This window comes from Vipera berus (genome assembly GCF_964194415.1).
Source record: "Vipera berus genome assembly, chromosome: 5".
NCBI lineage: Eukaryota > Metazoa > Chordata > Lepidosauria > Squamata > Viperidae > Vipera > Vipera berus.
Window position 1 is genome coordinate 98,134,574 of NC_138207.1, and position 15,075 is coordinate 98,149,648.

Below are 15,075 nucleotides of genomic sequence, written 5' to 3' on the forward strand. Positions count from 1 at the left end.
CGTCCCTCATGAAGCATCGTCACTCCAGCTAGCCAAGAATCTAAACAAATTCCACCCACCTCTTGGACTTGAACGATGTACGGGGTGTTGAGAAATTCTGGTTTCTCGTCATTTGCATCTGTTATGACGATTCTGACCTTCTCAGCCACCTAAAGTTGAACAGGAGAACCTTCCGTTACATATTCAAGTTGGACATTATTTAATATTCATATGTTGTGTATGTATGTAGGGGTCTAGGTCTATACATATGTTGTATATTGTATGTATATGTTGCATATAGTATGTTTAGGTGTGTGTCATGTATATGTTCACTTTGAGAGCGGGCAACTAAATTTCATTTTTGATGTGTGTCGTGCCCTCAGTAAAAAATGACAATAAAGTTTATTTTATTTTATCTTGTCTTGTCTTGTCTTGCCTTGCCTTGCCTTACGCTACCCTATTTTATCTTGTCTCGTCTTGTCTTGACTTACCTTACCTTACCTTATCTTCAGCTAAGCAATGTGACTGACATAGAGTTCTGTGCATGCATGCGTGCTTGCTTGTTGCAGCCTAGTCTACTGGTAATAGATGAAAGAAATACAGTGGTAACAAAGGACTACAGTATAAAGATGGAAAAATACCCTGGAAATTTAAGCAATCAGGGCAGTAACAGCAGTGAGTCTTCTGAAAGTGTTATTGGTTACATTTAAGGAAGTGCATTGTGTTCAGAACAAATGAGAAAAATTCAAATCAATGGCCTTTTTTTTTTAAAAAAATGAACATTTGCTTTTAAAGGAGAGAATAGCTCAATGTCAAAACACAAACATCTTAAACAAGCTCAGATCAGGCAGCAAAATCTGAAAGACTTCTGAGATTTTAGAGAATGCAGTGCAAAAATACCTCAACTAAACTCGGTGTAAGAGTCCTTCCAATTTCCCCCAATATCTGAAATCACAGACTTGTATTTATCACACTGAGCCATAGCTGGTTTTAACTAGACAGTTGACAAAGCCATCAGAGCAGAGATCTCACACACAATGGCAAGCTACAAACCACAACTGGAAAATGGCAACGGCTGACTTCACACCACGTAATGAAGCCAAAATTAAGCCAACCACACGACTTCTTGGTACCTGGCGTGATGTTTACTTGAACAAGAATGCAAGGACACAGCCCAGTTAGAACTGGGTTTTCATGTGAAGTCAGAAAGTAGATCAACAAGGAATCAGGAAGACTTTAGATCCACACACTCCATATGTGCGTACATGGAAGAATTTTTTAGATTCTTAATAATTTTGAAGACCAAATAAACGAGTGAGTGAATTAAAGGGACTGAGATAGGATGGACACAGTGGACAGGGAAGAACATTGGACTGAAGTATTTCACCCAAAGAGATAAATATCAACCAATTCAAAGAATTTTGGAGCATTGGTGATATTGCCTGAACAATGTTATTCTGCAATGATCTTCTTTGATTCCTTGAGCTCAACAGCTCTTTGTTACAAAAATGTCCTGATGTGAATTATGGCTTCTGTCTGGCAGTCAGAAGTTGGATTGAATTAACAGCTATGGAATCAGCTTAACAGATTTATCCTGGCAGCCATCCAGATAACAACACAATGAATCATTGTCAGCCAGACTTGAAAATAGATATGGAATGATTCAATTTGCAGTTTCAGAACTGCAACCTAAGTAATGATGTGTGACCCAGTTAAGATAGCACAAGGCTAGGCAAAGGAAAGGCTGGGATCAGATTCAGAGCTTAGAACAGGGTTTAAGATCAATAAATCAGAATAGAGATAGAAGGGAACTTGGAGGTCATCTAGTCCAACCCCCTGCTCAGGCAGGAAACCCTATCCCATTTCAGACAAATGGCTGTCCAGTCTCTTCTTAAAAACCTCCAGTGTTGGAGCATTCACAACTTCTGGAGGCAGGTTGTTCCACTGGTTGATTGTTCTAACTGTCAGGAAGTTTCTCCTTAGTTCTAGGTTGCTTCTCTCCTTGACTAGTTTCCATCCGTTGCTTCTTGTCCTGCCTTCTGGTGCTTTGGAGAATAGCTTGACTCCCTCTTCTTTGGGGCAGCCCCTGAGATATTGGCAGACTGCTATCATGTCACCCCTCGCCCTTCTTTTCTTTAGACTTGCCCTACCCAATTCCTGCAGCCATATGTTTTAGTCTCTGGGCTTTTAACCATCTTAGTTGCTAAGTTGCTTCGATGTGAAGTGTACTTTCATCTGTATGAAATGAAACATCTGTAGTTACTGAAAGCACATTTCTATCAATAGACTCACTGTGCTTAAACCATCGGAAATATTAACGACCACTTCAATCTCGTCTTGTTTCTAAGGAAGGAAGAAAAGAAGGATGCATTTTAGAAATCGTTTACAACGTACAAATAACTGATTTCTCTTCACTTTGGATTTAATAAAAAATTGAGCAATGCAATCCCACAACATAAATGCTATGATGCAAATTCACAACCTAGTGCCTGAGTGTCTCCCCAGAACCAAGTCCTGTAAGTTCAATGGGACTTACTTCTAGGCCAGGGGTAGGCAACCTTGGCTCTTTTATGACTCGTGGACTTCAACTCCCAGAATTCCTGAGCCAGCATGGCTCAGCTTGGAAACCTCTCCCTTTCCCCTCAGCGTGGCTGGCTCAGGAATTCTGGGAGTTGAAGTCCACGAGTCATAAAAGAGCCAAGATTGCCTACCCCTGGCCTAGGCAAATATGACCATACACGTAGTCCTCGACTTATGACTACAATTGAACCCCAAAATTCTATTGTTAAGTGAGTTTTGCCCCATTTTGTGACCTTTCTTGCCACAGTTGTTAAGGGAATCCCTGCAATTGTTAAGTTAGTAACATGGTTGTTAAGTGAATCTGGCTGCGGAACATGCAACCGTCATAAATATGAATCAGTTGCCCAGCATTTGAATTTGGATCATGTGACCACGGGGAAGCTGTAGGTGTAAAAAAGTTACTTTTTTTAGTGCTGCTGTAACTTCAGCCACTAAACAACCCCCTGTGAGTTGAGGACAACCTGTATTTACCTGAGAGTAAGCTTCTGTGATAATTAACAATGACACAATGTTTTCTTTCAGTTCCTGCATGAAATGTACATAATTTAGACTTGGTCAAAAATAATCCAATAATCAGCCAAAAATAATCCAAATTACTCTTCAAAAAGAGGCAGCCATGAGAAAAAACACAAATATTTGTCATAACTAGATTCTGTTTATGCTGGGTGTATTATATTAATCATAGATTCAACTGTTGGTGGCAATTGAAGTTAGAATGCCCAGGGCTCTATAACAGATAAGAGATCTCTGGATAGTTATTTTAACAATAAATTTACATTTGGGCTATACCCCTTGAGACCACAGATGGACTGAGCAATCCTGTCAGCAAACCAGAATAACGAATATGAAGAATTGTAGACTAGATCTCTGGAGAACTTTTTTTTCCAAATGATAAGGTAATGGTAAAGGTTCCCCCACACATGCATGCTAGTCGTTTCCAACTCTAGGGGCCGGTGCTCATCTCCGTTTCAAACCCGAAGAGCCAGCGCTTGTCCGAGGACATCTCCGTGGTCATGTGGCCAGCACGACTAGTCACCAAAGGCGCATGGAACGCTGTTACCTTCCCACCGTAGTGGTCCCTATTTTCCTACTTGCATTTTTATGTGCTTTCGAACTGCTAGGCTGGCAGAAGCTCGGATAAGTAACAGGCGCTCACTCTGTTAGGCGGCACTCGGGATTCGACCCGCCAAACTGCCGACCTTCTGATCGACAAGCTCAGCATCTTAATCTACTGAGCCACCGCGTCCCTTTTTTTCCAAATGATAGGAAGCATCTAATCATCTGATTTTCTCAGCTCCATTCCTTTTTGAATTTTACATAACCTAATTCAGACCAAGATCACCACAGCCAGGGGAAAGTAAGTAAGATTTTCAGAAAGATCCTTCTGTGCTTTACCTCGCGATCAAGCTCTGCAATCAGGGTGACATTTCCGTAGTTTTCATCCACGGCAAAGTATTTCCTTGAACCTGCTTCGAAGGTCACGCCATAGGTTACCGGATCTCCTTCGGGATCTGTTCCATTTAGTGTATAAACATGTGTGCCTACAACAGTAAGAGGTTTTGTGAGGTGTTTTTTTTTGCAGAGCTTTTTAAATCTTTTTGCTAAGAGTTGACATTATTATTGTATTATGGACACGGCGATTATGGAAATCATGATAATAACTAATTTGCAATGTCCATCATTCTGGAAAGTCAGTTCTAATGTTCTCCATCTATTTTGGATTACTTCGGTTGTGCCTAGTTGACCAGGTCTGTGTTTCTGGGCCATCGAGTCTCAATTGACTCCTGCCCACTCTCTGAAAAAGTCTCTGCAGTTTACTTGGCAAGATTTCAGAAGGGGTTGGCCATTTCCTCCTTCCTAGGGCTGAAAGTGTGTGGGTGCTCCAAGGTCACCAGCTGTCTTTCTGCCTAGGATGGGACTAGAACTCATGCCTCTCAATTTCTAGCTTGATGCCTTAATCGCTACACCAAACTGCCTTCATTGGTTCCATCAGCCAACTGAGTTGGACTGATCTCAACAAAAGCTAAGCAGGGTCAGGGCTGGTTAGCATTTGGATGGAACTAAAGGTGGTATACATGCAACTCATTCCACACAGGTTTACTTTCCACTATAATTATCTGTTGAAACTTAACATTAAGAAAACCAAGATCATGGCATCCGGCTCTGTCAATTCCTGGCAAATAGATGGGGAAGAAATGTAGGTAGTGACAGATTTTATTTTCCTGGGCTCCAAGATCAGTGCAGATGGGGACTGTAGCCAAGAAATTAAAAGACGCTTGGTCCTGGGGAGGAAAGCCATGGCAAATCTAGACAGCACACTAAAAAGCAGAGACATCACCCTGTCAACAAAAGTGCGTATAGTCAAGGCTATGGTCTTCCCAGTTGCAATGTATGGCAGTGAAAGTTGGACCATAAGAAAGGCTGAGCACCAAAGAATTGAGGCCTTTGAACTATGGTGCTGGAGAAGACTCCTGCGAGTCCCTTGGACTGCAAGGCGATCAAACCGGTCAGTCCTAGAGGAGATCAATCCTGACTGCTCTTTAGAAGGCCAGATCCTGAAGCTAAAACTCAAATACTTTGGCCACCTAATGAGAAGGAAGGACTCACTGGAGAAGACCCTAATGCTGGAAAAGTTTGAGGGCAATAGAAGAAGGGGACGACAGAGAATGAGATGGCTGAATGGAGTCACTGAAGCAGTAGGCGTGAGCCTAAATGGACTCCAGAAGATGGTAGAGGACAGGAAGGCCTGGAGGATCATTGTCCATGGGGTCGCGATGGGTTGGACAGGACTTCGCAACTAACAACAACAACAATTATCTGAGGTAGGTTGGACTGAGTGAGCTTCCATATCTCAGAGTAGATTTCAACTTGGGTTTCCATGATGTCAGTCCACATCTTGATCACTACCCCACCCTGAGTCTCTTGTTCTTGTCTTCTAATGGCTCGATTTAGAATTGTCCATTATTATTATTATTATTATTATTATTATTATTATTATTATTATTACTATTACTATTACTATTACTATTACTATTACTATTATAAAAAACTCCTGAGTAAAAATAAAGCTGGATCAGGACATTCAAAATGAGAGGAACAGGATGAGATGTCTTTCTAAGAAATTATCTCCCAGATAATTGAGGCCAGTTGAAATGGTTCATCAATCCTTTGATGAACCTCTTATGGTCAGCTGAAGCTCTGGAGAAAATTTGTGTCCAAAGACACTCCTGTCCAAATTATCCAAGCATAATTTCTTTCCGGTCAACAAAGGAAAGTTCCAGAACCTCATTGTTATGGGGTAGAAAAATGCTGTAGGAGATAAATCGAGGTATGTGTCAAAAACTGTAGATCAAGCATGGTGAGAAGCTTTTTTAGACTCACTCTCAGTTTGAACCTCATGGAGTTTAATTGAGCTGTTCAATCACGTCAGGATGGAGGAAAAAAAATGCAGTGTGAAATGCAAGGTCTCGTCTCCAAGACAAATGATGGATGAGGCTCTATAAAATCCTAATCCTAATGTGATGATCCTAACCCTAAACAACACTGCAAGAAACATCTGCAAGAAAACAACCAAGAGCGCCAAGGATCCCTCATTTCAACCCTGAGCTACAAATATTATCTTTTATTGATACCTAATCCTAATCTTCAGCAAGTTTCCTGATCCCAAGCAAGAAAGAACATTATGGGGTGAAATGAAACCAAGGGAAGTGTCAGAATCCATTTATATCACATTCATAAATGTATGTTTAAAACATTATCTCCCACCCCTATGGATTCTGCCATCTCCCAAGGAAGGAGGAGCGTATGTGGATTCAGCCTGCCTTAGGTTATTTCAAAGACCAAGGGAAACCTTTTGAACTGGGGGAACAAAGGGGAGGGTTAGGGAAGAAGGCATCTGGACTGTGTCTTCGTTTAATTCTGTAGAGGAAGAAGGCAATAACCATAAAGATTCCAAGTTCCTTTTTCCCCACGAAAGGGATGACACGAAGTAAAATGATGGGGGGGGCTGACCAAATGGGATTGAGGGAAGGGGGGTTGAACCGGGATCCCTTTATAGAGTTTCAATTTGTAAAACAATACCAAGTCCTGTCTTGTATTTCCACAACCAAACATGTCCTAGTAAAAATTCCTTTTGGACTAGAACTGACTCCAAAAGTTTTTGTTTTCCTAAGACATGGATTGGGGTGGGGTCCTGACAGGAAGCCTCTAATAACCATGGATTGTCAGACAATCTTAATATCAGATCAGTGTTAGAAGCATGACTTACAGAAGTAAGATATTTTAAAGAATTGACTTTATCTATTTATTGGGAAATTCAAGGAGCCTTCAGTACTTACAGCTGACCGCACCACAAAAATTTTATATATTTATTTATTTTAATTAAATTTTTATACCGCCCTTCTCCCGAAGGACTCAGGGCGGTGTACAGGGCAATAAATATCAAAATGTAAATACAAAAGTTAAAAAAGAGATTAAAAAGAATTAAATAATTATGCCCAATAATACAATACTAAAAGTGTGTTTAAAACTAAATCCAACCCCAAACCCATCAGACCAGGCCAGATTGTTCAAATAAATAAGTTTTTAAATCACGCCGGAAGGAGCGCAGGTCGGGAGCCATCCGGAGCTCAACCGGCAAGTGGTTCCACAGGTCTGGCGCACCCACAGAGAACGCCCTTCTCCTGGGGGCCACCAATCGACATTCTTTGATCGGAGGCACCCTGAGGAGGCCCACTCTGTGGGAGCGCACTGGACGGAGGGAAGTTGATGCCGGCAGCAGGTGCTGCAGTAGGTAATCCGGACCCATGCCATGTAGGGCTTTGTAGGTCATAACCAACACCTTGAATCTCACCCAGAGGGCAACCGGCAGCCAATGGTGTTACATTCCCATGAAGTTGTTTTCAAGTTGTCCCTAGTTAAAGAATCAGGCAGGCTTAAGTCATCCAGAGCTGGACTGGTGTTAAACTGTCTTTCCTTCCCTTATTTTGGCACCATCCAAGAGTGCTTGAATTATTGGGCGATGTTTATATTCCCCGAAACAGACAGAGGTGATAAACAAAAAAACCACTGGCAACAGGGACAGCACATTTTGTGCTTGTCGGAAGTTTCTGAAAACTTGTGGGTGGGTAGAGAGGTCTTTAACAGTGCAGTAGGGAAAGACAGAAGCACAGAATCAAAATCGCAAAAAAGTATTGGTACTGCTTTATAAAACCTTAGTAAGGCCAGACCCGGAATACTGTACCTAGTTTGGTCACCACATTACAAAAAAAAAGGCTGAGACTTTGAAAAAAAAAGTTCGAAGAAGAGCAACTGAGATGATTAAAGGTCCGGAGACTAAAACATATGAAGGTTGCAGGAATCATGTATTGCTATTGCTAAGCACATTGGTTTGTGCTTAAATTGTAAGCCGCCCTGAGTCTTCGGAGAAGGGCGGGATACAAATGGGATTAAAATAAAATAAATAAGTATGGCCAATCTAGAAAAAAGAAGGATGGGGGGGGGGTGACATGATAGGAGTCTTCCTGTATTTCAGAGGTTGCCACTGAGAAGAGGGGATCAAATTATTCTCCAAAGCACCAGGAGGCAAGACAAGATAGAGTGGATGGAAACTAATCAAGGAGAGAAACAACCTGGAATTAAGGAGAAAGTTCCTAACAGTGAGGACAATTAACCAGTGGACCAGAAGTTGCCTCCAGAAGTTGTGGGTGCTCCATCACTGGAGGTTTTTAAGAAGAGACTGGACAACCACTTGTCTGAAATGGTATTGGGTCTCCTGCTTGAGTAGAACTAGAAGACTTCCAAGGTCTTCCAGCTTCCAGCCCTTCCAGCTCTATTCTGATTGATTGATTGACCCTAAAACTCACAGGGAAGTGGAAATATTTTACCTCCGTTGCATTGGTGTGGTTTGCTTAGCAATATGATAAAAATACTGGAGAATATAAAAAGTTCATCTGCATGACCTCATTAAAAAAAAAGAAATTGTTCTTCAGTTACAGACCAATGGAATCCACTAGTTTTTCCGGCCTCTTTTTTTTTTTTGCTGAGGTGACCTCCTGCAGATTGTTTGATGCTAGGCTGGTTGCATGCAATCAAAATGTTAATAAAACTGGAGAGGTTGATTTCTATTTCTATCCTAGATCAGACGGTGTCTAGCTGATAATTTTTACACCCTCTCAGCACCAACTCTCCATATCATTAACGCTCTGAGAACATTTTCCAGCATAGAATTAACACCAATTAAAAATCTATCCTTGGCAGCTCTTGCTGAAAAGAGGAGAAAATTAAAATTAAGGCTTATCTTTATGAGTCCAAGCAAGACTCTTGAATTAAAAATGTTCACAAAAGAGTCTCCACCAATGGAGCAGAGAACTTTTCTCCCTTGACCATCAATGAAGATTTAATGGTGTTGAAACTTAACCATGGTGTAAATTCACCCTGGAACTGCTAAAAGGACAGTGTGGTAAACAGGAGATAGGTAGCGTCATATCCCTTCTCCTCTATTGAGAGAGGGCTGTTAAATCTTAATGTAGAGGCCTGTTGGATCCCTCTTTCAAACCAGTGGTCTCCAAAATGTAGGCATATTCTATGTTCTGAAACCAGATGTTAGTAAATGGTAGCAGAGATTGACAGTACCTAATGGTTATGCAATGTCAATCCCAGATGAAGGTAAGGCTAGCAAAAGCAATGGAAGCCATTTGGTGTCAGGATAGAAGCCAGAAGAGTATGAATTCTAGTCCTACCTTAGGCACAAACCCAACTGGGTGTCTTTGGGTCAACCATTCTCTCTAAGCCTCAAGAAGAAGGCAAGAACAAACCACTTCCCAAAAGGTTCCTACACTCTGTTCAGGAAAGCCAAATATCCATGTAGGCCCCCGGATTCGAGCTTGACTTGAAGACTTGCCACTGCAAGAAAATGCTTTGCTCTTTGTTCCGGAGTCAACTGTATGACTATGGCAGAAATTACTGTATTCTCTGTGAATTTACATCTGTATGAAATTACATTTCAGTAAAGCAATTTGGATCCTTGACTGAAGAAACTTCTTGGATGAGAAACAAAACATTCTCAAATAAATAAAGGAAGGAAGGAAGGAAGGAAGGAAGGAAGGAAGGAAGGAAGGAAGGAAGGAAGTCCAGTATCCTTTTGGAAAAGCACCTTTGGCACAGCCATGACCTGTATGACTGAAAATCTCGATAGACATTTGGATCCTGAAAGTATTTGATTTACTTGGTCTACATGAAAGGTACACCCAAGCCATCTTGACAAAGCCACGTAGATGTCCTCAAATTCCTATGGACCAGTGTTGGGAGACATCAGGATTGTAAACAGACTTCACTGAAGGCATCCATCTGGAGGTCCTTCATGCTAAAGGATTCCAGGCTGAGGCATCTCCAGGCTGGGAAATCTTTTACAGTCTCTCAGCCTGGAAGCACTTTTGCTAACACTGTAGGAAAATGATCTTTCTCACTTTCTTCCTTGCCGCATTCCCTAAAAAAGGTCTTTTATTCCCTTTCCACCTCTTGGTAATTGGTGGTTACTGAGAGAGAGAGAGAGAGAGGAAGAAATGTGCTCCATCCATGTCCTCTAAAATGAGGACAGTGGAGAATACCTAGAAGAACTCAGAGGAATAGAAAAAGCTTTTCCATAAAGATGGCCAGCCTCAACTGGGTGAACTTTTTTTTCCAGAAGATGATTCTCTATACTTCATGCTTCAATCTCCAAGCCTGGGAGATAAGGAAATGGTTGTTTTGGATTACATTTAAGGAAAAAAAATGCTTTGCTTAAAGCTTTGTCTAAATGAAGCACACCTCTGAAACTTCACACAGCCCTAATATTTAGCAAAAACCCTTAATTTTTCCTCTAATATTGACCCAGAGGAAACAATGGCTGGGTTCATGTATGAGGTTCAGCTGGGTTTTAGCACCATATCTGAAGCCAGCCATGCCGATATGAAAACTGAAGAGAGTTCTAGAATAATTTGTTCAGATCATGATGGGTCGTTCCACAAAACAGTGTGCAAATACCAGCAATAACTTTATCCAGAAATCATTAATGTGTGAATGACTGCATTGAAAGATAACGTAAACTGGTAGTAGAGTACAAAATGGCTAGCGACAAAATGATAGGCTGCCTACGTTGACCACCATCAAAGGATCTCCAATACAGAAGGCAAGAGGATCAATAACTCTATGATTTTTTCCTAGACTGGCACAACATTTTTGGGGAGATATAGTTATGGAATTCTGGAAGCTGTTAGCAACCCAGTGTGGGGTAGATGTTAAAATATTGGAGGGGGACCAGGAAATTGTGTCTTCAGTCCATCCTGGAAACTTCTAGGTGAATTTGGGGCAGTCTTTCAGTCCAATATAACTCAGAAGTGTTGTTGTGTGGATAAAATTAAGGAAAATCTTCATATACGTAAGCGAGTTCCTGAAGGATAGTCCGGATGAATCAATCAAATTGGATCAAATACCCAGAGGATCCCAACTTGGAGAGAATGCCATTACAGTCCCAACAAATACGGTGCAGAAACAAAACCCCAAACATTTCTGTTTTTTAAACACACAGCAAATACACAAAATCACAACACTGACCCACAGCTGTGTCTTCTGAGAGGCTGAAGAGGGCCATATTCCCATTATTGCTGCTGGCTCCATTGTCAAAGAAATAGGGTGCATAATTTGCCTGAGCTGTAAGTTAAGAGAAAACAGAATTCAAGGCAGAAACATTCATTAAGTGAAGGGACTTTTTTCTTTCTTTCTGTGCACAAAGCCCAATTCAACCCCTTAGATATATGCAGGTGTAATTCACCCTTTTTTTATTGGAGAAAGCTCTGAACGTCTCGAAAAGCACCTTGCATTATGCCGTTAACAATACAAATTGTTATGAATCCGGCAATGTTGTAAATTCAAACCGATGTTAGGCACAGGAAAGGAAATAAGGCAGACCTACGTAATCTATGCCCCCCTCTCCAAAAAAAAAAATGTTTGCTAATCAAACTTCACCAAATCCCCCTGAACCGCACAGAAGGGAACCGTAATTCCATTCAGCAACTTCAACCTCCAAGCAATTCCTAAGCGATTTAAACAATGCCTCCTGAATTTTTTTTTTAAAAGGGGGGCTTTTAGCCCAAATCTTGGAAGAAAATAAATCACTTACTTGCTGCGAGAGAAGAGCGGAACCCAAAAGGGAGAGAGAGAAAAAACAACAAAAAAACAAAAGAGGAAAGACCCATTAAGATATCATTCAATTCTTAATTTATTGATTTAATTTTAATTTTAATTAATTTACTTTAAAAAAAAACAACAAAAAAAAACCCAGTCGATTTCAAGTTGCGAATATATATATATATATATATATCGACAGCCAAAACGAAGAAAAGGAAAGGACGCAGCAAGTCGTCTTCTTATTGATGCTATTTTATGCCAGTCCTTGATTTTTAAAATTGCAATTAGCAGGAAGACGCCCGAAGCTTAAACCTCTGCCCTGATTCCCACATTGCGTCCGTTTTGAGTGTTCTGCCGCTACTTACCGAGGCAAACGTGCACTAGGTTGAGAAATAATGAGGTTGGCAAGTGTCTGTCTTGCTTCATCACCCCCAAAAGAGGATCCGCTTCTTCTTAATTTGGGGGAGGGGTTTTATTTTTTAGGAGAAATATCCTTCCAAGTCCTCCTTTAGAAGTTGGGGGAATGAGGAATCTGGCGGAGAGGCAGGAATAGCTGCTAAGATGTTTAAGCGGATGACCAGACTTAATTTCAGAGGCATTGAAAGGCGTTCCTGCCTGCCAGTTAATTAGTCCAATTAACTCTGCCAGCAGTGGAAGACTTCCTTGCAAGCATTCAGCATCTTTATACCTTGGCTGTGCGGTTTTGTTTTTTTTTTGCACCGTGCTTGCAATTGTCCAAAGAAACAACCTCCAGATCCAAAAAGCAAGCTGGTTTTATTCCTTAACTTATCATTTTTTCCTATTCTTTCTTTCTTTCCTTCTTTCTTTCTTTCTTTCTTTCTTTCTTTCTTTCTTTCTTTCTTTCTTTCTTTCTTCTTTCTTTCTTTCTCTTTCTTTCTTTCTTTCTTTCTTTCTTTCTTTCTTTCTCTCTCTCTCTCTCTCTCTTTCTTCCTTCTTTCTCTCTCTTTCTCTCTTTCTCTTTCTTTCTTTCTTTCTTTCTTTCTTTCTTTCTTTCTTTCTTTCTTTCTTTCTTTCTTTCTTTCTTTCTTTTTCTTATTCCCAACGCCACCCCACCCCCCCTTCTAAATAAATAAATAAAATATTAACAACTCCCCGGGGTATTCTGCATTTTTTCCCCCCTCGCCCAAATACCTAAGGAGTCATTTCTCAGGACCCCAATGAATTTTTCATCTGGATGTTCTCGAATTAGCAGCCGCAGATAACACGTGTGTTTTTAATGATCAGGAAATTAATAAATTGAACGTGGAATAAAGGCAGCCAGTCCAGAATTGATCGAAAGGCTTTATTTTTAAACTTATTTTCTTAAAAAGGAGGTGCTTTTTTAAAAAAAAAAAAACTTTAACCCGTCATTGAAAAGAAAAAGCATTCTATAATTAGCACAGAGAGCTAATATAATAATATCACCAATCAAAATCTTCAGTGACGATTTTAAGCAAAGTTTTTATTCCTAATTTCATTTTTGGCTTTCTATTTCTTTAAAGAAGAAATGGATATTTTGGAATCAGTCATGATTGAGATAAAGCCATTTTTTTTTTAAAAAAATGGGGAATTCATCGAGTCATTAGGTCAACTTATTCTGGAATTTATACTTTGCAGAGAAAACATCTTCACCGATGGCTAAATAGATCTTATTTTTCCTATTTCATCACAAAACCTTACTGAATCAGGGGAATCCCTGGTAAACAGAGCAATTCGAGCTGTCTTTTGATTTTGAAAATCTAACCAACAAAATAGTAATCTAAAAATGCATTTAATGGAAATCACCAGAAAGATTCTTACATAAATCAACTTTTTTTTTTAATCAAAGACTTTCTGGAATGTGCTTTGTAAGTATTTTTTCAGTGGATGAGAGTCAAACATGATACAATGGCAATCTCACACCAGCCTCAGTAGAATAATTCTAATGGTCTGTGGTCCTATCACCAAAAAGTGTGATAGGTCTCAAGAAAACATTATGCTATCACAAAGAGTAAGTCCATCAACTCCAGTCACTTCAGGAGAAATGTTCTGAGCCGTACGTTTCTCTAAATGCTACAGTTCAGTGACAAATAAGGAGGAAAAATAATGTTTCAGGCAAACTGAGGTAGAAAAATGAACATTTGAGGAGGAAACTTGTTCAAAATGTACTCTTTAGGAGAAACTGAATATGAAAATAAATCTGAATGTATATGCTATCTTTTACAAAAAATAATAATAATCATAATCAGACTGATACAGAAACGAGTTAGAAAGGCCATCCGTTCTGGGAGTTAAAGTCCACACCTCTTAAAGTGGACAAGATTCAGAAATATTGATCTAGAGCAGGGGTAGGCCACCTTGGCTCTTTTATGCCTCATGGACTTCAACTCCCAGAATTCCTCAGCCAGCCAGGCTGAGGAGAAATGAAGAGGTTTCCATACTGAGCTATGCTGACTCAGGAATTCTGGGAGTTGAAGTCCATGAGGCATAAAAGAGCCAAGGTTGCCTAGCCCTGCCTGATCTAGACTGAGGCAAGCTATGAACAAGAAGAGAACACAGTCCTCTATCAACAATTATTGAAAAGATGGGCCTAAAAATCATGGTATAAAATGAGAAATTCGGAGCAGATGTTGTCCCTTTCTCCATTGTTCAGCTTCTGTTTCCTTACACATTTCCGATAATATTGTCAGGTGCGAAAGATTAGTGTTCCTTTTTTTAAATCAATCAATAAATAAATACCTCTTCTGGCACGGAGTGGATAAGAACCTTGCATGCCTCCTGCTAATCCTCTGAGACATCCAGAGCCATCTGTCCATCTTGACAGAGTGTAAATAGAGAAATTAGGTCATTCTGTGCCAATAGGAACCAGTGAGTTACAAGAGGCAGACATCTTGACTTTTGGGTTGCGAGAGACTGATGGAGAATCGGGTAGGGCTGGGACGGGCCCAGGGCAGAGGAAAAGGAGAGTTTGTTAAAATGCTTTGGCAGTTGAATTTAATAGCTGAAACAGAGGCTGAGATATTAAGCCCCTCAAGCTGGTTCTTCGGCTTGACTTGGATGCCCATGTTTACCCTATTCTTGATAGAACATTCACTCCAAACCACCTCAATTTATTACATTGAGCCAGAGATGCAAATTGGATCAGATCTTAACAGAATGGCCAAGTTGGAAGGGACCTTGGAGGCCTTCAAGCCCAACCCTATATGGAGACCTTATACCATTTCAGACAGATGGTTGCCCAATCTCGTCTTAAAAACCTCCAGTGTTGGAGCACCCACAACCTCTGGAGGCAACTCGTTCCATTGATTAATTGTTCTCAAGAACTTTCTCTTTAGTTCTAGGTTGCTTCTCTGATTAGTTTCCATCCGTTGC

General features: G+C 40.5%; 1 protein-coding gene across 1 annotated transcript in view; it reads right to left on the reverse strand.

The window, feature by feature from the left end:
• The window catches only part of CDHR1 (cadherin related family member 1), a gene marked incomplete at its 3' end in the record, with an annotated part of 54,028 nt that extends 41,043 nt beyond the window's left edge, over positions 1–12,985 (reverse strand). The window contains exons 1-5 of the mRNA XM_081329734.1: positions 12,090–12,985; positions 11,152–11,247; positions 3,955–4,100; positions 2,272–2,322; positions 60–149 (exon numbers count right to left, since the gene is read on the reverse strand). Coding sequence (XP_081185860.1) covers positions 60–149; positions 2,272–2,322; positions 3,955–4,100; positions 11,152–11,247; positions 12,090–12,150 — 444 coding nt within the window. The 5' untranslated portion in view covers positions 12,151–12,985. The remainder of the gene's footprint in view (positions 1–59; positions 150–2,271; positions 2,323–3,954; positions 4,101–11,151; positions 11,248–12,089) is intronic.
• Between the last annotated feature and the right edge of the window lie 2,090 nt (positions 12,986–15,075).